Genomic DNA, 20,967 nt, shown 5'->3' on the forward strand with positions numbered 1-20,967 from the left:
GGTTGTGGGCAAAAAATAAAGACTACCATTCATCCTTTTGGTGCTTTATTTCCTGAGGCATTCGATGGAAACAATAAGTATCCATCCAACCTACTGCATTAGCTGGTGAAAAACCAGAGTGAGCAGACATATCTGAAAGTAGCGGGTAATGAGGCAAGTCAGCGAGCGGACACATCTGAAAGCACTGGGTAATGATGAGGCAAGCCATATTGAAACGTGCACCGCCTTAGGTTTGAACCAAGTTCTGCTGGACACCTGTCACCAGGGGCAAGTCACGTAAATATGAACGGTTCTTCCACTTGTAAAACGTATTCTTTTTCATGTCCCCAAACTGGTAGGAGCGAAGAGCGTTGCGTTATTGGAGGCGTTCCTCAGCGCCCCACGGTGTGCACCAAGAGGGCAGGTGTCTCGCAGTCGGTTTCTAAACTCTGGCTCTGGGAGTCTCTGGCCCCCCTCTATTATTTACAGATGAAAAAGGCTCTGAGACCGAGTGACTTGTCCACGGTCACACAAGGAACTGTCACAAAATCGATCCTAGGACCACGGGGATCTGTGAAGAATTCGGTGTAGTCGGCGTTGGATTAGCAGCCAGCAATGGCGGCTTTGCAACGTCAACACCGCCAAGTGAAGACGAGGCCCGTCACCTAGCGGCCGGTTTAGGCACTACAAGAAAAGCGCCGTGAAAAAGACATTGGGTTCTGCAGCAGGCGGGAGCCAATACGCACTAAGTTCGCTCTGCTAATTCTTTTTTTCTATTGGTATTTCTAACTGTCAAACAAACATCTGCCCATCTCTTATTGGTTTGCCATCAATCATTTTATTCAGCCTACCAATCATACGCTCTTTGCCAAGTACTTGTTTTCGGTCTGACATCTCTTTCGGAGTCTGACGAATTTAGCTGGTTCCTTTATTCCATTGGCCAGATGAGACTCCTCCTCTCGTTTATCCTCTTGGGGGCGGAAGTGAGAAAGCCTTTATTCGTATTGGCTTAGATTTACAAGCGGTAGTTGTCTGTCAAATCTATATAGGCACCCTTAGCGCTCAGGAAGTACGAAACCGGAAGGGGTGGGCCATGCGAAGATGGCGGCACCGGTGAGTATAATGTGGTTACTTCCTCGCGTAGCTGTTACGGAGTTTTCCTCTCTCTTCAGCGGCTGGAGGCAAATTGTTTAGACTAGGGAAGGGTGGTGATGTAAGTTGCTTCAGGGAGGCGGCGTTGCTAGAGTTACTGTTCCTGTCTAGTAACCCAAGGGGCTGGCTTTAAGACAAGTCTGTGACCCGGAGTGTGAAGGCCCCAAGTCTGCGATGTCTGGCGGAGAGAGGGCAGTTTTTCAAGCTAGACGTTCCGCCTTCTTATAATCCTGAGAAATGACTTTTCTTACCTCCTCTCCCTTCTGTAGGGAGTGCCGGAGTCAGATCTGCCAAGTGCCGTGACACTTCTGAAAAATCTCCAGGAGCAAGTGAGTAGTGTCGCCTCTGGAATAAATTAGTCATGGATTGGTTTTGACTTTATGTGCCTCACCCCAAACTTTGGTGGTTGAGATATATGAATGCTCCCCAAAACCACAGGAGTAAAATGATGTAATGAAAATCTTTTCAGGCCGGAATTCGAAGTAATTGATTCTGCACCTAAGGGAATACGAGAGACTCCAAGAAGAAATTATCTGAGTAGTTTTCCTTTATTCATATAGTTAAGGATACCAGTGCTTGGAATAGTAACATGATTTGCCCTTTGGGTGCCCAGGTAGTACACACTGATATACAGATAGATACTCCTCGACTTAACGGTGGAGGTTATGGCCTGAAAAACCCATTGTAATACGAAAATATCGTAAGTCGAAATTTCGGCTTGATGCTGCCGCCCAGCATCACGAGAAAGTACTACTGAATGCATGTTGCTTTTGGACCCTCGTAAAATGGAAATTCAGTCATAAGCCGGGGAGCTATGTAGTTCTGTTTATTGTAAGTTCAACCAGTACAGACAAAATTACAGCCCTCCCATCACTACTGTCTCTGTCCTTTTCCCCTCCCTATGATTTAGTAAAAGATAGTCTGCTCTTTAAGAAGTGTAAAGATTTGGGCCGGGCGCAGTGGCTCACGTCTGTAATCCCAGCACTTTGGGAGGCCGAGGTGGGTGGATCACGAGGTCAAGAGATCGAGACCATCCTGGTCAACATGGTGAAACCCCGTCTCTACTAAAAATACCAAAAATTAGCTGGGCATGGTGGCGCGTGCCTGTAATCCCAGCTACTCAGCTACTCAGGAGGCTGAGGCAGGAGAATTGCCTGAACCCAGGAGGCGGAGGTTGTGGTGAGCCAAGATCGCGCCATTGCACTCCAGCCTGGGTAACAAGAGCGAAACTCCGTCTAAAAAAAAAAAAAGTGTAAAGATTTGTTGTTGTTGTTGTTGTTGTTTTTACTTTTTGAAGAACCATCTCTCCCCAGAAGTGAGAAAATAGTATTATACTTTAGACAGTGTTTCAGATCATTTTTAGGTGGCATTGTTTAGCTTTTGCTCTTCACAATTTGCAGACATGATTTGATAAAGTCTAGTCAGTTGTTTTATTTGGGCTAATTTCAGGTGATGGCTGTAACTGCACAGGTGCAATCACTGACAAAAAAAGTTCAAGCTGGTGCCTATCCTACAGAAAAGGTAAGATGTACTCAAACATTAAGTATCCCCTGACTTAATGGTCTCAGTAGTTCTTTCATTGTATGTTTGTTGTGTTTTATATATCCTAAGTGCTCGAGCTTCAAACATAAATGAGATCCAGTTTCTGTGTTGAAGTCTAGTGTGAAGACAAAGCAAAGCAACAGATATGGGTATTAGTAGTAGCAGTCACATTACAGAGTTATGAGGAGTCTCCAGGGATTAATTAACTGCCAGAAGAGCAGAGAGATTCAGGACAGGCTTCCCAGAGGAGGTGATAGGATTTTGAGGAATAAACAGGAGGGATGGAAAGAAGCAATGTGCAAAGGCACAAAGGCCTGAAAGCATGGTGATATTATGGGTAAGGAGGAAGTCATTTTTGTGGTTGGATGTACATTCTGTGTTCTGTGTCATGGGGGTAGGAAATAAGACTGGAAAGATAGTCACTGAAGATTATTGTAGGCCATCTGAGGAGTTACTTTCAAATTTAATCTAAGACACTTATTAAATGGGACATACCACTTATAGTATATACGAAGAAAAAATGTTGACAGGCTGGGTGTGATGGCTCATGCCTGTAATCTGAATACTTTAGGAGGCGGAGGCCGAGGCTGGAGGATTACTTGAGCTAAGGAGTTTGGGACCAACCTGGGTAACATAGTGAGACCCTGTCTGTACAAAAATTAAAAATTAGACGGGCATGATGGCATGTGTCTGTAGTCCCAGTCACTCGGGAGGCTGAGGCTGGAGGATGGCTTGAGCCTGGGAGGTTGAGGCTGCAGTGAGCTGTGATTGTGCCACTGCATTCAACCTGGGTGACAGAATGAGCCCCTGTCTCAAAATGACATAATACTAAGATGCCAGGGACTGAAACATGCATTCTGATTTCAGAGATGTTAAAATATGAAAACGATGTGCATCTTAAACTTGAAATATGTCCCTGTAATCCCAGCACTTGAGGAGGCCAAAGTTGGAGAATTGCTTGAGCCCGTGGGTTTGAGACCAGCCTGGGCAACATGATGAGACCTGTCTCTACAAAAAATTAAAAATGAGCTAGGCTCAGTGGTGTGTGCCCGTAATCCTACCTACTTGAGGGGCTGAGGTGAGTGGATCACTTGAGCCCAGGAGGTTGAGGCTGTCATCAGCCACGGTTGCACCATTGCACTCCAGCCTGGGCTGCAGACTGAGACAGTCTTAAGGCCAGGCTAGGAAGAAAAGGTGGCTCACTCCTGTAATCTCAGCACTTTGGGAGACTGTGGCGGACAGATCACCTGAGATCAGGAGTTCTGAGACCAGCCTGGCCAACATGGCAAAACCCCATCTCTACTAAAAATACAAAAATTAACCAGGCATTGTGGTACGTCCCTGTCGGTAATCCCAGTTATTCAGGAGGCTGAGGCAGGAGAATTGCTTGAACCCAGGAGGTGGAGGTTACAATGAGCAGAAATTACGCCACTGCACTTCACTCTGGGCCACAGACCAAGACTCCATCTCAGAAAAAAAAAAAAAGAAAAGAAAAGAAACCAACAATTGAAACATGGTAGTTTTCAAATTAAGTTCTGGTAGAACCTTCTCAGGGATTATTGGTTGGGGGCAATGTGGAAGAGTAAGTCTGGACCGCTCATGCCTACTTAACTGAAAAACTGATATTATATCCTTTTATATATTAAGCTTTTGTCCTAAGATACTTCAGCCAAATATTCTATGGATAAACACGAGTATGAAAATCGTTAAGAATCACTGAAGGATTTTTAAGCACAGGAGTTACAGGAGATTTGTACTTACAGAAAGATGACTAACAGCATTTAAAATATATTCTTGCCGGCCGGGTGCGGTGGCTCAAGCCTGTAATCCCAGCACTTTGGGAGGCCAAGGCGGGTGGATCACGAGGTCAAGAGATCGAGACCATCCTGGTCAACATGGTGAAACCCCGTCTTTACTAAAAAATACAAAAAATTAGTTGGGCATGGTGGCGCGTGCCTGTAGTCCCAGCTACTCAGGAGGCTGAGGCAGGAGAATTGCCTGAACCCAGGAGGCGGAGGTTGCGGTGAGCCGAGATCGCGCCATTGCACTCCAGCCTGGGTAACAAGAGCGAAACTCCGTCTCAAAAAATATAAATAAATAAATAAATAATATATATACACATATATATTATATATATAGTATATATATATACATATATATAATATATATCCTTGCCTTTATCATTCATTTATGTTCTTATTGTCCATTTTTATTAAAATTTTGTTTTTCTCTCTGGCTTGTAACTCAGTTTGAACTTGACAATGCCCAAGCACGTCAGAAGAGCCTGCTTCTCAAATTCTTACCTGTTTTTATCCTGGGTACCATGCTTTTTTGTTTTGTTTGTTGAGACGATATCTCACTCTGTCTCCCAGGCTGGAGTGCAGTGGCACGATCTTGGCTCATTGCAACCTCCGCTTCCTGGGTTCAAGTGATTTTCCTGCCTCTGCCTCCTGAGTGGCTAGGATTACAGGCACCTGCCACCATGTCCAGCTAATTTTGTATTTTTGGTAGAGATGGGTTTCACCATGTTAGCCAGGCTGATCTTGAACTCTCAACCTCAGGTGATTTGCCTGCCTCAGCCTTTCAAAGTGCTGGGATTACAGGTGTGAGCCACTGTGCCCAGCCCAGGGTACCATGCTTTGAACTATTTCACTGCCTTTTGGAGATGGATGAGTTGCCAGTATCCTTCTTAGATCACTATATATTTGGTTGTTGAACAAATGTATTATTAACTTATCTTTTTGACTGAATACTTTTACTAGGAGCTTTATAGGTTACAAAGTACTTTCACATTGTCTTATCCAAGCCTCATAATTACTCTTTGTGGCAGGAAGGAAATACTGTATATATTTTACTGTTAAGACTGAGGTTGGCCAGGCACGGTGGCTCACACCTGTAATCCCAGCACTTTGGGAGGACGAGGCAGGCAGATCACGAGGTCAAGAGTTCGAGATCAGCCTGGCCAACATGGTGAAACCCCATCTCTACAAAAAATACAAAAATTAGCTGGTCGTGGTAGCAGGCACCTGTAATCCCAGCTACTCAAGAGGCTGAGGCAGGAGAATCTCTTGAACCCAGGAGGCAGAAGTTGCAGTGAGCCAAGATTGTGCCATTGCACTTTAGCCTGGGCAACAGAGCGAGACTCTATCTCAAAAAAGGCCAGGCGTGGTAGTGCACACCTGTAATACCAGCACTTTGGGAGGCCGAGATGGGTGGGTCACCTAAGGTCAGGAGTTGGAGACTGGTTTGACCAGCATGGCGAAACCCCATCTCTGCTAAATACAAAACATTAGCCAGGCATGGTGATGCATGCCTGTAATCTCAGCTACTTGGAGGCTGAGACATGAGAATCGCTTGAACCCGGGAGGCAGAGGTTGCAGTGAGTGGAGATCGTGCCATTGCATTCCAGCCTGAGCAACAAGAGCGAAACTCCATCTCAAAAAAAGAAGAAGACAACGACTGAGGTCACAAGGTTAAATGACTTTCTCAATATTTGACTACCAAATACATAACTCAGAACTTAAACTGTTTTTCTGACTCTAAATCCCTTGCTTTCTTTCTGTACCACACTTGTGTTGATCTCAAGAGCTTAACATGTTTGGCTTAAAGACATCCAAGGATTAGGTGTTAGAGTCAGATTTTGTTTGAATCTTAGCTCTACTTGTATTACTGTGTAATCTTGGCCAAAGTACTTAACGTCTCTGAAATAGGTTTTCTCAGGGTGTGAAGTTTGGAAGATATATAAAAGCAGAAAATAAAAAACGAAAAATCTGTATAATCCCCACTCTGAGATAACCACTGTGGTACATTTTTTTTTGAGATTTTTTAAATTTTAAGAGTAATATTTGCAACATTTTTTCACAGTCTAAAATACACCATTTCTTCCTTGCCCTCATCTCACCCTGGGGTAGCGGTTAATTGTGTGTTATCTTATAGACAGTTTTCTATGTGCATAAAATGTATACATCATGCCACCCCCAACACACAGTTTCACAATTGAAGTCATACTATACTTTCTACAACTTGTGCTGACGTGGATTTAATTCTATGCCATTATATGTAAATCATTGTTTTTACCTATATCATATTCCATTGTACTGGGGGAAGTTGGTAATTGCTTTGATTAAATTCATTTAAAATTTGGCAGTGTATGGAGACATTTTTGATTGTTACAGCTTGGAGGGCCCAACAATGGGTAGAGGCCAAGAATGCTGCTGAAAACCTACAATGCCCAAGACAGACCTCCACAGAAAATTTGTTGACCTCAAATGTCAACAGCTCTGAAATTGAGAAACCCTGTTATAGTCTTTTCTTGGGGGTAGTTTATTGAGTTTTCTCTTCCCATTGTCTTTCATTAATTCTCTGAGCGATGTTTCTCTTGTATTACCATAATTTTCTCATTGGCCATCTTGGGCATAGCTACTTCTTGAGACTACTCCAGATACCTAATATGAACTGATTGGGAAGATCTTGAACTTGGAAAAACATCCTGTTTACCCTAGACTTTACTCCTGGTTTTTTGGCTACAACCAAATCTGCATCTCTTTCTGTTTTTTTCAACTCAGGGTCTCAGCTTCTTGGAAGTGAAAGACCAGCTGCTGCTCATGTATCTTATGGATTTGACCCACCTCATTCTGGACAAAGCCTCAGGAGGGTCTCTTCAGGGACATGATGCAGTTTTGAGGCTGGTGGAGATTCGCACGGTATGAAGCATTTGGCATCTTGGAGTTTTAGGTTTCTAAATCTTGAACTCCAAGGCTGTTACGTAGTAACTCTCATTTAAACAAGTCTTCTCATGTTTAAGGAAAACAAATGAAAAAAAGGTATTTTTCTGTTCATTTGCTCTACTTTGTATATATTTTATGTGACATCTTAATATAAAGACTCTGGTAGGTGCTTCATTTTGGGAAGGGAATATAATCCTGTTTAACTACCATATTGTAGGTTTTGGAAAAGCTTCGTCCCTTGGACCAAAAACTGAAATATCAAATTGACAAACTGGTCAAGACTGCAGTGACAGGCAGCCTTAGTAAGTGAGGAGACCATCATGAAGTTGTGGGAGCCATTGTAAAGTTCCAAATTTTGTGAAATCCCTTGGGTTATTTATTTCAGGTGAGAATGACCCACTTCGTTTTAAGCCTCATCCCAGCAATATGATGAGCAAGGTAAGGGGTAGTATTATTGGGTTGTATTATTCTCCTGATTTTTTTCTGAAAGATCTATACCTAGATGAGACTCGTGGTGATCCTAGATCCCCTGGGATTCTCTTAGGACTTGATTTGATAACTTGGGTGTTAGAATGCTGAGTATGGCTGGGTGTAGTGGCTCAAGCCTGTAATCCCAGTACTTTGGAAGGCTGAGGCGGGTAGATCACTAGGTCAAGAGATCGAGACCATCCTGGTCAACATGGTGAAACCGCGTCTCTACTAAAAATACAAAAATTAGCTGGGCATGGTGGCATGTGCCTGTAATCCCAGCTACTCAGGAGGCTGAGGCAGGAGAATTGCCTGAACCCAGGAGGCGGAGGTTGTGGTGAGCTGAGATCGCGCCATTGCACTCCAGCCTGGGTAACAAGAGCAAAACTCCGTCTCAAATAAAAAAAAAAAAAAAAAAAAGCTGAGTATGAGATTCCCTTTTCTCCCTTTTTATATTCCCACCTCCCCAGGGTACTCCAGCTTTGGGTTTTCTTCTCACTCATGAATGCTTCCTAAATTTGCAGGCATTGTTTCTTTTTTAGTTGAATTCTGAGGATGAGGAGGATGATGAAGCAGAAAATGGCCAGTCTGAGGCTTCAGGGAAGAAGTCTGTGAAAGGAGTGTCTAAGAAATATGTTCCGCCACGCTTGGTTCCAGTACATTATGGTATGCATTTTGGCTGCTGCCTCCTCAGCATGAATGTTTCTCTTCCTCTCTCTGTTCTTGGATAACTCCTGCTTATTTTCATCATATAGATGAAACAGAAGCTGAGCGAGAGAAGAAGCGTCTAGAACGAGCTAAGAGACGGGCATTGAGCAGCTCTGTCATTCGTGAACTTAAGGAGCAGTACTCAGATGCTCCAGAGGAAATCCGTGATGCTCGGCATCCCCATGTTACCCGCCAGAGTCAGGAGGACCAACACAGGTGTGAGCCCTTGCATTGGAAATTTATTCCTCCCCTGGAGTCCTGTCCTCGTGCTTTAGACAATTGTGACTAAGTTTGGTACCAAGAGAATTAACGTTATATAGAAAATAGAGTGAAAACTTGGGGATGATAGTTTCTAAGAGTCAGGAGTTTGGAATACAGGATAGGAAGTAGAATTTTTTTTTTCCCCGTTTAGTCCAAAGCAAAAGCAGTACATTGCAACTCGACGTGAGATTTGAGGGGAAAAAAAAAGCACTACAGAGAGGAATACATGCAGTTCCACATAGTACATCTTTAAAATTCTGTGTTTCACTGTCACAGTTCTCACTTGTGTGCAGAAGGCAATAAAGGCAGGTTTTTATTACTGTGAGTTAGATGAGTTCAGGGAAGGAATGTAAAAAAGCAGTGTAATTGAATACAGACTCATCAACTTTGCTCAGGTGCAGTCTTTACAGTTGATGGATTTGCATGAAAGGACAAATTTAGGGAAACCTGTTTATAGAGCTGAATGCTGAAATAAAAAAAAATTTTGGTATAATTTTTAAGTAGTATTATGTATGGATGGGCTATGGATTCATATCTAGGATGAGGGAAGTTCTAGCGTAGAGCACATTTCGTTGAGGAAGCTCAGTGTTGAGCATTCAAAATATCCTTACTAAATACTGTGTTGATCTGCTCTGAAACTTCTTGAGAACTCCCTGAACAAGGGATGAGTAAATACTTGGGCTGAGGTTCTGGGCTGGAGCTTTCCATCTCCATGATCTGAGCCTGGAAACTGTCTTTCTCTGGCAGGATTAACTATGAGGAGAGCATGATGGTGCGTTTGAGCATCAGTAAAAAAGAGAAAGGACGGCGAAAACGAGCAAACGTCATGAGCTCACAACTTCATTCCCTTACACACTTCAGTGACATCAGTGCTTTGACAGGAGGAACTGCTCATCTTGATGAGGTGAGGTAGAGATAACCATTGTAGGAGGTGACTTTCATGCTTTCAGCCAAATATATGTAGGGCCTATTACCATGAAGAACTTGGGAAGGGATGCTAGTTCTCAGAAGCACAGTGCCATTCCTTCACTTCTCCATCTGTCTCCAGGATCAGAATCCTGCTAAAAAGCGGAAGAAGATACCTAAGAAAGGTCGGAAGAAAAAAGGTCAGTGAATTGCTAGGACTTAGGTGATCAGGTGCAAGATGGGGAATACAAGTTGAGACTCTTTGGATTTGCCGTTCTGGGTCTCAACAACCCCTGTATTCTCTCTTCCATACTGGACAATAATCTCCTTAGGTGGGCTTTTATTTTTTTCTTTCCTAAGCTGGATATCAGCATCATTCACAAAATGAATCTCTGGATTACACCTAAAAGGTTCCACAGCTCCTGTTCAGGCCCTAAATAGAACTGTTAAAGTGTCACTTGAAGGAACCATTATCCCATTTCAGTTTTATTCTGACTTCTCGTCTTTCGTCCTGGGAAGGTATTCAGAGTACTGCTAGGAGACCCTACCCCTGTGAGCCCTTCTCTCTACATGGCCTCTTTTCCTGTCCCTTTAGCTTTTCCAACTGTCCTTTGCCTCATTCTTGGTTTCCCTTCCTTTCAGGTTTTCGGAGGCGGCGGTGATTATGGGTGTGCATATTTGTGTATTTTTTGTCATCCTGAGATACTTCTAATTTCATTGTATGTAGGTTGTTTTCCCTGGAATTTATTGTTTGTTTTGGATATGTGGAAAGAGCCTTACTAATAAAATTGATTTTACTTATGAATTAAAGCCCCTTTTTGCGCATGTATTATGTGACTGGAGTCGCTGGGTTTGGGGTATTTTTGGTGAGTGGTTGGTGAAAAGGGAAAGATTTTTTTGGAAGTGCGAAACATTTGGCTATTTCCTTTGATAATATGTTTTTCCCAGAAACTAAAAATTGGTTGTTTCACAAAAAATATTGAGAGATGAGGGTGGAATAATCAACTCTTTCAACCCATGTTGCCCCAACTTCCTGTATGATTTATTATAATACAGTACAGATTGAGATAGCAATACATGAATTTTAGGTTTTATTATTGTTATCTGGGCTGGCCACCAGGTGGCATTTGTGGTTCAAGAAACTTGTGAAGCTTGGCTGTAATCAAAAGCAAGATAGAACCTTTCCACATCAGCAAGAATTATTCTTTTCTCAACCTCTCTGAATGTTTTTCTTTTCTTTCTGAAATGGCATGAACATAGAGCTGATCTTTGGTCAGTTACTGAGAGAGTTTGTAGAAAATAGTACAGTGAGTAAGAAGGCTGATAGTTTTGTTTTTCGTTCTTTGACCTCCCTTCAACTGAGGGTGGTTTTACCAGAGTCAATAAAGGCTAACCCTTCTCTAAAGAGCTTGCCCTTCCTCCCCCCAAAAAAAGCCAGCAGACAAACAGAACAGTCCTAGCTTAACAGCCAAAGAAATGAAAATCCCACAGAAATAATCAGCCAAACTCAAGTCAGGAGACTGTTGGCAGTTACACATCTGAGATCTTGTATTCTACTCTGTTAGTGAGATATCCCACAGGCCTTGGATAATACAGAAAGTGAAAAAAGGGATTGGAAAAAAAAAAGGAGTTGGGTCTATAGAACTAATTCACTGGAGTTTTTAAAAAAGGCTTTGGGTCTCATGAACATTTGATTTTTGTGTCTAGTATTCCTGGGTAGTATTGACAAATTAATTTGGGTTATTATATTACTAAAACCTTGTTGATTCTGAATTTACAAATCCGGATTTACACTATTCTGCCTGATTGGGGCAGAACAGTGTAAATTATACTTTCAGTCAGCGGCTGCCTGGTAGAAAGTAGATAGGAGATGGCAGTCTTCTGTTAATTCTGTGATCTTGGGCAAATCACTTAACATCTCTGGCCTTTAAGTTTCCTCAGCTAAGAAATGAATGTATTACACTTCATGTCTGAGATTCCCTTTAAGTTAGAGCCTAGCGCTTTTGTCAATGATAAGTTGGGCTTATGTCTGGGGCCACTAACTTTTAGTCCCTGGTAGATCTGAGGGAGTCTGACATGCCCTGGGCTTTCATACTTCCATTTCCTCAAGGGAATCTAAACAAAGCCACAAGCACAGATTTAGAGACTATTTTTCCTTTTATGGCTGAACTAACTAGATTAGTGATTTGGTTCAAAAATACTTTAGTTAAAACCACTTCATTTGCTGGTTAGGACCACTGTGTTTCTAATTTATTAAGATTTGTGGATTATGGGAACTGCCAGGGGAAGGGCAGTGCTCTTTAAAAAAAAAAAAAAGATACTGCTTTCTGGCCATATGTGGTGGCTGACACCTGTAGTCTGGGCACTTTGAGAGGCTGGGGCAGGAGGATTGTTTGAGGCCAGAAGTTTAACACCAACATGTTTAACACAACAAGACCCTTTCTCTAAAAAAAATTAAAATTAGCCAGGTGTAGTGGTGTGCACCTATAGTCTCAGCTGCTTGGGAGGCTGAGGCAGGGGTTTGCTTGAGCCCTGGAGTTTGAGGTTGCAGTGAGCTATGATCTCACCGCTGTATTCCAGACTGAATGACAGCAAGACTCATCTTAAAAAAAAAAAAAAAAAAGAAAGAAATGTTGTGTTACATGCTGAGCTAAGTGTTTTATTCTTAATCCTTATAAAATCTATGTTCTCTCCATTGTACTAGTGAGGAAGCTGACACACTTAGGGCAAGCAATTTTTCCTAAGTTGGAGAACCAGTACTGGGGGACCACTGAGGAGGGAGGGCTTCAAGTGTCCTATACTTCATGAAAATCTTCAGGTTTAAAAAATCTTTTTAAATTTGTAGGTGGTTTTTTAATCTGGCTCCCCTACCCTACTGCTCCGTTTCTGTTCGAGGCCTCATCTTCAAAGAACCCCAGGTTCCACGATTCTGGTCTCTTGGTGGTATACCAATGAACACAGCAGACAAAATCCCTGCCTTTGTGGATCTTATATTAATTCAATCAAGTCTTTAATCTCAAGACATTTTGTTTTCCCTGACCTTTAGGCATTATTTGAAAGAAGTTTCTGGTAAAAAGTTGAACTGTTTCTGAGAATAATTGTACCAGAGTCCTCAAACACTTTAGAGTGTATTGTTTGACAGAGTATTACATGGATTCTCAATATGTAAAACAAGAATAAGTGGGGTTACTTTGGTTGAAGTGGGGATGAGGAATCCTGAAGTTCCATGTTCTTATGACCCCTTTTCCCCAAGATTCCTGAGGAGCTCCTAAGGAACCTTTGGAATTCTTTAGAATATTGTTTGAGAACAACTGTTAGGGTAGTAGAACAAGGGAACTAAGAGTTAGAATTTTAGGATTTTGTTATAGCTGTTCACTTTTTTTCTTTCCCCTATTCCTACTCCTAGATTCAGTTCTCTGATCAATTCCAGATCACATGAATATCAGATTTCCTCAGTGTATTGCTGACAACAGATCATTTCTGGTGTTCACTAAGTAATATCTGTCCATGCACAGGTGAGCACCTTACCTGTTCGGTTTTATCACGTGATGGCTTTATTCTGTACAAGTAGTTTACATCTCTGCTTTGTTTTCATCTTAGGGGACAGGGAAGAGAGTTTGACCAAGGCCTGTCTTTGCCTTAAAAGCATTGTTGTGTTAGGATTTTATGAAGGCTTGCGAAAATGTCTATTGGGAATTCACAACAGTCTTTTTAGATTACCTTATTAGGAAAAATGCATTTTGTTTACGAGGGAGATTATTAGTGTGTCAGTTTTTAGCACCACGGAGAGTTCAGACTCTCCTCATTGCTTGGGTTGATGGACCGTACATAGCTAAACCATAGAGCTGTATGGTGTAGACCTGACCTTTTTCAGAGCCCAGTTTATCTGTCCAATCTCCAGTTCTGATTGGTACAGATTGGGTGAGAGTCAAACACTCCTGAGTGTCCCCCATCCTCCCTGGAATCTTTTAGGTCTATAAATCCCAGATTTGTGCCAAGGATTTGGCCAACTTGATGGAGGTATGTGAGTGGAATCCTGCCTCCTGCTCCATTGGTAATATCATGTATATTATGATATGTGAGATTTTTAACAGCTCTTAAGAAAAACTCTGTTCCCTACTTGTCTTTGCTTAGAGAACCTTGAGGGGACTTAAAGTTGCTTTTTCATTCCTTGGGCCTCATTTTCTGCCTCTGCATGAGGAAAGGCATCAATGCTCTGGCTCTCTGCCCAGCCTTGCTTTTGTATTTCTTTGATCTCATTGTTCAGAGGGTCTCAGAGAAACCCCAAGAGCCATGCCTTTGCATGTTTAAGCTATTGATGCTTTTGAAATAACAGAGCGTTGCTGTGTAAGAAGTGTATTAAAGGTCTATCTTAAACAAATTTGGGTCAATAGGTGGCAGTAGTCACCGAGTCCTGAGGCCCTGACACCCCCTAAACACAAACACATTTGATGGCCATTATATTTAAGGAAGGATGTGAGAAAGGAGGTCACATTGAGATTAAAATGGGGAGAAAAGCGATCCCTTTTGGTGGAATCCAGGAAATGCTGAAATATGCTGGATTACATCTGTGGGAGTGTTGTGTGGGGTGTGGGGGAAAGATAGCTGTCAGCTAGTGAAGGACACTGATTGGAAAGAGGAGAGCCTTGGGATTGGGGGAGCAGATTCATTCATCTAAGATGTAGGTGCTAAGGCTTCTTCTAGCTAGAGTAAGGCTGTGTTAAATGAGGACCAGCACTGAAAGGATAGAGTGGGGTTGGAGGGAGTAGAGATAGAGGTGGGGGAGGAGGGGCAGAACTGTGTGAAGGGACCATGGAAAGGGTGGGCTGTGAACGGGAGAACTGCGGTTAGAGGGGGAGGGGGAGGCTGCTGCAATACTGAGCCTATCTAATGGGGGAGGGGAGGGGGCGATATTGGTCTGTGCTGCAGCTGCATTGCTTCCCCTCCCCCACACTTCCCAAGGAGCCAGAGGAGTGCTCGCAAATCTGTCTTCATGTATTTATTATTATTAAAAATGTGACACATCCTTCCTCCCTGGAAGCACAACAAATACTACTGATCACATTTCTCTCTCCCCTCCCTCTGCAGACCTTTTGCATTCTCTCTTTCATTCCACCCTGTCCTCCCCCACGTGGTCTGCTTGGTGGGGGGAACCCTTCCTTTCTTTCCTTCTTAGAGCTTGGTGGCTCCCTGGGGGTTTCTAATGGTGGTTGGGAGTTTTGAGGCAGTGCTGGGAGGAAAACCTGAGTGAGGGGCATTCATGGCCCAAGGGAGGAAACTGTATTCTCCTATATCCAGTGGGGAAGGGAAATCACTTGGAAAGAAAGATAAAAATCCTCTTTCCAGGTAATGAAATACGCAGGTGCTCACATTCCTTTCAGTACCTTATGTTCCTCCCTTTTCATATTATTCTCTTTTCTACTGCCTGAGTTCTGAAGGGGAAACCTCCTTGCAATGGAAAAAGCCAGGAGTTCTCTGTCTTCCCTCCTTTACCTTATTAAGTCCCTTTCTTTCCAGGAGAGCCAGATACAATTTATTCTTCTAGCCTGCATGTTGTGTAACTGAGAGGTTTGAAGGGCAAAAGCCATGGCTTCTTCCCCACCTGCACCCAGATTCCTGTGCCCAGGCGGGGACCTCTTTTGTTGCAGTCTGTAGCCCTTCACCATACCCATAGGTGGTGCTGCTGTTGCTCTGCAGGCAGGGCCCTCCCCGACAGCATCATTCCTCCCCACCCTGTCACCCTCCCCCTTTCCCCAGCCCTCTACTGCCTGATTGTTATTCCACCAACGTCTCCTCTACTGTTCCCTTCCTCAAATTAATTTTGTGGTGCTCTTTTTTCCGCAGTGCCATCTTCTTCCCCTCCCCCAGCTCCAGCTCTCTTGCTTTCTGTCTCTTTCTTACTCTCTGTCTGTCTGCAGGATCTCCATCTCACTCCCCTATCTGAAATCTACACTATTCCTTATTCCCTTTCTTTTTGTTGTCTGTTCTACCCTTGACATCTTACAGATGACTCTCCCAGTGAAAAAGGGCTATAGATGAGAGTGGTTTAGAAGAGAACAGGGTAAGGAGAACTGAGGGGTCAGTACTGAAGACTAGGTGGGGATAATCATGAGGCTCTGTAAGGGAAATGTGATGGGAGCGAGAAGATATCCTTTGCTGTCTGCATCTATTCAGTTCCTGGATTTGGATAATGAGAGTTCAGTTGGCAAGGGATCAATCCTGCATTATCTGAATCTACAGATTTGGGTTCTACATGATGGGAAAATGGGAGCTAGGGAATAGCAAGAATTCAGATAATAATGGCTTCATCCAGAGACTTTTGAATTAGATTGCTAAGGATACCTCTACTTTTGTTATCCTATATTTTGAAGACTGGAGGAGATGTCCTGTTACTTATCTTTTGTGTCCTCACAATATTCTTGCCAGGACAGCTGTGACACTGAGCATCCTGGCTTTCTGGTCACTGCTGAGCACAATTTTGGCTGCAGGACCTTGGCTTGCTGTTGTAGTCTGCTTCCTCTTTTTGTCATTCCATGTTTCTCCTTTATCACAGTTGAATTTACATGGTTGCCTCATTTAGCCCACAGTGCTCTGTATTGTTTAGCTTTTCCAGAATATAGCCCGAACTCTTCAGACTGTTATCTCAGCTTTCGTTTTTTAACTTTATTTTGGAGACCTTTCACTGTGAGACCAGTACCCTAGAACCAGCTAATTCAGCAGTGTTTTTGATTATAAAGTTACCCAATTTCTAGGATGGCTGACTTTTCTCTTATTGGATTATTCTTTATAAATTAATAGAGCATCCTGGTTACTCCCTGAATAGTAGTGCTGAGTCTGACTTCTGTATATCCTAGGAATGGTCCACAGGATGGACGGTATGGCCTCTTTCCTTGTTTCCCTGGTGAGAGGAGATCTTCCTTAGCATAAGTGGTAGTCCTAGAATGGCTGGCTTCCATTTCGTCAGCATGTGTGAGTCAAAACTGACTCCTGGATTATGGGGAGACGCAGAGTTTGCCAGAGCCACAGTAAAAAGCAAGGACTAGAACACCACCCCCTCACCTTACTGTCCAAGTCATGTAAGTGCCTGTGGAGCTCTGTCTCCTCACCTTCCTAAGGTGTGTACATATGTTGGTGGAGGCAGAGGCTGGTGGCCTCTTCATTTTCTCAGCTGATTATCCTGTTTCCTTTCTTAGAGATCTTTCTTGCTCTATTCAGGGGACTCTAGTTAGGGTTGTGGTTTCATATAATGTAGACAGTGATCTCTGTTTAGGTCCATCTTTTAAAGCAAGGCCCAATAAATATTTGTTGCAGTGAATGGTAGCGACTTTTTTGTTTTAGCATCCTTTGGGAGAGTAATAAATGGAGTTTTAACTCTTTCTTTTCTAGATACTTACATTGCTGTGGCTAAAATTGTTTGATTTTTGTTTTCTTTTGCTTACAGGCCCTATAGGGGAAAATGATTTGTCTAAGACTATTCAAATAAATCATTAGCTGGGCTGGTATTAGAATCCGTTTTCTCTGACATTCAGGTCTAACTTTTCGTTTACTACCCCTTGGAAACCAATGTCTCTAATTCATCCCCTGACAGACTTGAAGCCGTGGCCCGGTTTTGTGTCAAAAGCTGGCCTTGGTTGGCCTGCTGAGAGCATCAGCAGCAAGACAGCCAGGGTGTGTGGGTTTGGCTGACTGGTTGAGGGACCTCGTTTGCTGGGAAGGGGTTAGCATTCCCACAGGCCTTACACAGGCTAGTCTACTACAGGAGCCTCCAGAGTACCCAGGCAGGGAATGGATTCCCATTCCAGATTTAATTTGACCTTAGTGCTGGCTAGTATACCCCTGCTGCTAAATACCTTGGGTCTGGATGACACTTGATGGTGGATACTGAAACTCTGGAAGCTCTGTTCTCTCTGTGCTGCTCATTTGCAGCAAACTCATCAGTCCCAGAATCACTTTAAGTAACAAAAGGCTCTATGGACCACTCCTTCCACTAGTGCGGATAACTCTAAATCTTACAGCATTTCTCTCTAGTGTAAAACTGTCATGGTGGCTATATTAATACATTTTCTTATAATTTTTATTGTTAATTAAAGGTTAGAATAGAAAATAGGCTTAGAAAGCATTCATATGTACCACTTAAACTGAGCCTATGGTACTGCCTAAGAACTGCTTTGTTTCGTTTCCCAACCTTGGGTTTAGCCCCATGGGTGGGCTCTGGAGAACAGAAAGCCCCTGAGTTTCTACTTCCTCTCTCCCAATTTTGATTTACTCACTGCTGACTCTTACAGGAAGCCCTAGGTGGTAAAGAGATCAAATCAGAATTCCTAACCAGGAAAACCCTGTCTCTCAGTTACAGTGACCATTCTCTGTCACTGCTGCATTCAGCTCTGTGACAGTTAACACCAGAAAACCTTCATCTGGCTTCACACCTTCCTTCTTAGTTTCCTTCAGTCAAGTCTTAACGTAATCTGTCACTGATGGCGGACTTCCTTCTTACCCTTCTTAGGTGGTCCCCTCGAGGCTTCAAGCCTAAAAGCTTCCTAGATGCCTCCCACCAAAGTGTTGCTTTCTGAACTTTCTCAGCTCTCATATCCTCACATCAATCCCCTACTGGACACGTTTCCCCGGAGAGTATCAGGGGACACTCCTGGAGAGCCACTAGGTACTGCTGCAAATCCCGTTCCTCACCCATCTCCCTGCTGGAGCTCCTGGAATCAGATTTTGCAGTTTCCTGTCATTCTAGCCTCCTTTTCTGTTCGTTTGGAAGATTTTCTCCATTGCCTTTGATAAATTCCTGGTTTGGTAGAAATATCCAGTTTTTAGGAAGAGCCTGTGGGATAGGATCCCTGTCTCTGGCAGCTTGGTTGACCCTCAGAAAGATCTGCTCCTGCATTCTGCCTGCAGTGCTGCCATTGCCCTCTGCCTGGCCTAGGCTATACGGGATCAGTATGTGGAGTCCTCTGCATAGACATTCCATTCCTCTTTATCCATCTTGGCAAACAAAGCATCACTCTGTTCCTCACTTCCTCCTCCTCCTTCTCTATCATTTATTCTTCGCATTCCCTCACCTTCTCCCTTTTGTTCATGGACACCCTGCATTCCTCTTCCTTTAAATCTCCTTGTCCGTTTGCTCCCCATTGCCCATCTGTGCCCACTCCCCCCATCCTGTCTTTCATTTTGAATAGCTATCTTCCTCATCACCTGCTCCTGCTGAGCAAACAGCATGCTATGGGAAGAATGGCAGCAGAGTAGGTCCCTGGTTGCCAAAGCAAGCTATCCCTTTTCTCCAGATCAGTGCCTATGTTTTCCCATCTTGTCCTCAGTGATCCTTAAGGGCCAGAGAACCCCAAGATGCTGACTCTCTCTTGGAATGAACAAGCTCTTGGCTTCTTCCAGTGTTGAAGAGGAGAGGAATTGTTCAGTTCAGATGCCCCATTCTTTGGCTCCTGAGTGTTGGTATGTCCATGTCTCTCTCTCCCTTTCTCTTGTTTTCTCTGTCTCTCCCCAGCACAAAGCAGCGGCAGGACTGAATGAGCTTGTCTAGAGACTCTGCCAGCCTGTGCCCCTCACTTTTGTCCCTCTCCTCTCGCTATACGTGCAGTTGGTGGGGCCGGGGGCAAAGGAGGGGGTTTGGAGGGCAGTGGCATGGTGCCAGCCAAACCAGAACCATCTGCGGTGCCTTCTGCACTGAAGCAGGCTCTCTGTCTGTCCCGCCCTCCTCTCTCACTCTTCTTCTCTCATTTTTAATTAGGTGCTGAATTAATTAAATCCCACATGCTAATTAACATTCCTACAGGGAAGAATGCCAGGTCAGAAAAATGGGAGTTGGTAAAACAAGGCTTTTGTCCATTTAGGAGAGGAGATTAAGGGATGGGAAAGTAGGGAGAAGAAGAATAGAGGTGAGGTAGAAAGAATAAGGGTGGAAAGAAACCTGAGATAGGTATGAAGAGATGGAGAAAAATGTGGAACCTATTAAAAAAGAAAAAATGAGAATTATTAGCACTGGAGGAATGAAAGTGTCTCGAAGCCTCTAAAGGTTAGGAAGTGGAGCTCTGAGTCTAAAGCATTAGCATGCGTGAATAACCTGAAAAATAATGATGCAGGATGCTAATTTGCTGCCTTGAATGTCTTCTAAAGAAATAAATTTCAATTTTAGCAGGAATACTTTAGGTTAGAAATGAAGGAGAACTTCCTTATTTCAAGGCAGTGGGACACTCTGCTAAAGGAACTCTAGGAGGTAAATTCTTATCTGTTCAGAATAGTTAAAGTTTGCCCAAAGCCGGGGGAAGTGATGCACTTTGAAGACTTTTTTTTTTTTTTTTTTTTTTTTTTTTTAGACGGAGTTTTGCTCTTGTTACCCAGGCTGGAGTGCAATGGCGCGATCTCGGCTCACCGCAACCTCCGCCCCCTGGGTTCAGGCAATTCTCCTGTCTCAGCCTCCTGAGTAGCTGGGATTACAGGCACGAGCCACCATGCCCAGCTAATTTTTTTGTATTTTTAGTAGAGACGGGGTTTCACCATGTTGACCAGGATGGTCTTGATCTCTTGACCTCGTGATCCACCCGCCTCGGCCTCCCAAAGTGCTGGGATTACAGGCTTGAGCCACCGCGCCCGGCGAAGACTTTTTAAATACTAGTCCTGTAGTGTGTCCTGTGTCCTGGAGAACCAAGAATATCCAGGATGGGGAAATTCACGATTCACCTTCAGTTCTCTTTTCTCATTGCATCCAGGGTGAACTTTGACCTTGCTCTCTGTGGTCTTATCAACTTTTTAGGGATGAACTTTCTCTTTAAGTTAGATAATTGCTTCCCTGGGAGGTTTAGGGCACTGATTCCTAGCTGATTCAGTTAGCTGTCTGATGGGTACCATGAATTGTCTTCTTGGCTGAGTGGTTGACAGATAGGAGAATGACTAGTTCTTTATGGGCCAGAAGAAGTGGGGATGGGAGGGTGTGGATTGATAAGGGTATGGCTGCCACAGAGGACTCCACTGTGAGGTGTGGCCTAGCCTGAGAAAAAGTAGGGACAGCTTGCTTGTCATTGCTTTTTCTCTGAAAGGTAAAGAAAACTGTGCTTAGTACAGATCTAAACTCTCCCTTGCCTCCTCTGCTCACCCTCCAAGAAATGATGTCTGGAAGGTATCCAGCAGGTTAGCAGATCCTTCTGATAGCCCTTAACCCAACCTTTTTCAGTCTGAAATGCATCAGGGGCAAGTACTATCTTATATC

The 20,967-nt window shown here is 43.5% G+C and overlaps 1 protein-coding gene across 1 annotated transcript; it reads left to right on the forward strand.

Annotated features, from left to right (window-relative positions):
* The first annotated feature begins 982 nt into the window (after positions 1–982).
* On the forward strand, positions 983–10,553 carry NGDN (neuroguidin). Its single transcript, XM_003924303.4, has 11 exons — positions 983–1,092; positions 1,401–1,460; positions 2,581–2,652; positions 7,239–7,376; positions 7,618–7,702; positions 7,786–7,838; positions 8,411–8,534; positions 8,624–8,792; positions 9,585–9,741; positions 9,886–9,943; positions 10,386–10,553. The coding sequence occupies exons 1-11, from the start codon at positions 1,081–1,083 to the stop codon at positions 10,403–10,405; spliced, it is 948 nt and encodes a 315-aa protein (XP_003924352.1). The 5' UTR covers positions 983–1,080; the 3' UTR covers positions 10,406–10,553.
* Positions 10,554–20,967: the final 10,414 nt, after the last annotated feature.

This window comes from Saimiri boliviensis, chromosome 2 (genome assembly GCF_048565385.1).
Source record: "Saimiri boliviensis isolate mSaiBol1 chromosome 2, mSaiBol1.pri, whole genome shotgun sequence".
Taxonomy (NCBI): domain Eukaryota; kingdom Metazoa; phylum Chordata; class Mammalia; order Primates; family Cebidae; genus Saimiri; species Saimiri boliviensis.

Excerpts from the sequence above, each read along its gene's own strand:
- NGDN (XM_003924303.4), top strand. Across the intron at positions 1,461-2,580 it reads TGAAAAATCTCCAGGAGCAA|GTGATGGCTGTAACTGCACA; the intron begins GTGAGTAGTGTC and ends GGCTAATTTCAG. Across the intron at positions 8,535-8,623 it reads CTTGGTTCCAGTACATTATG|ATGAAACAGAAGCTGAGCGA; the intron begins GTATGCATTTTG and ends TTCATCATATAG.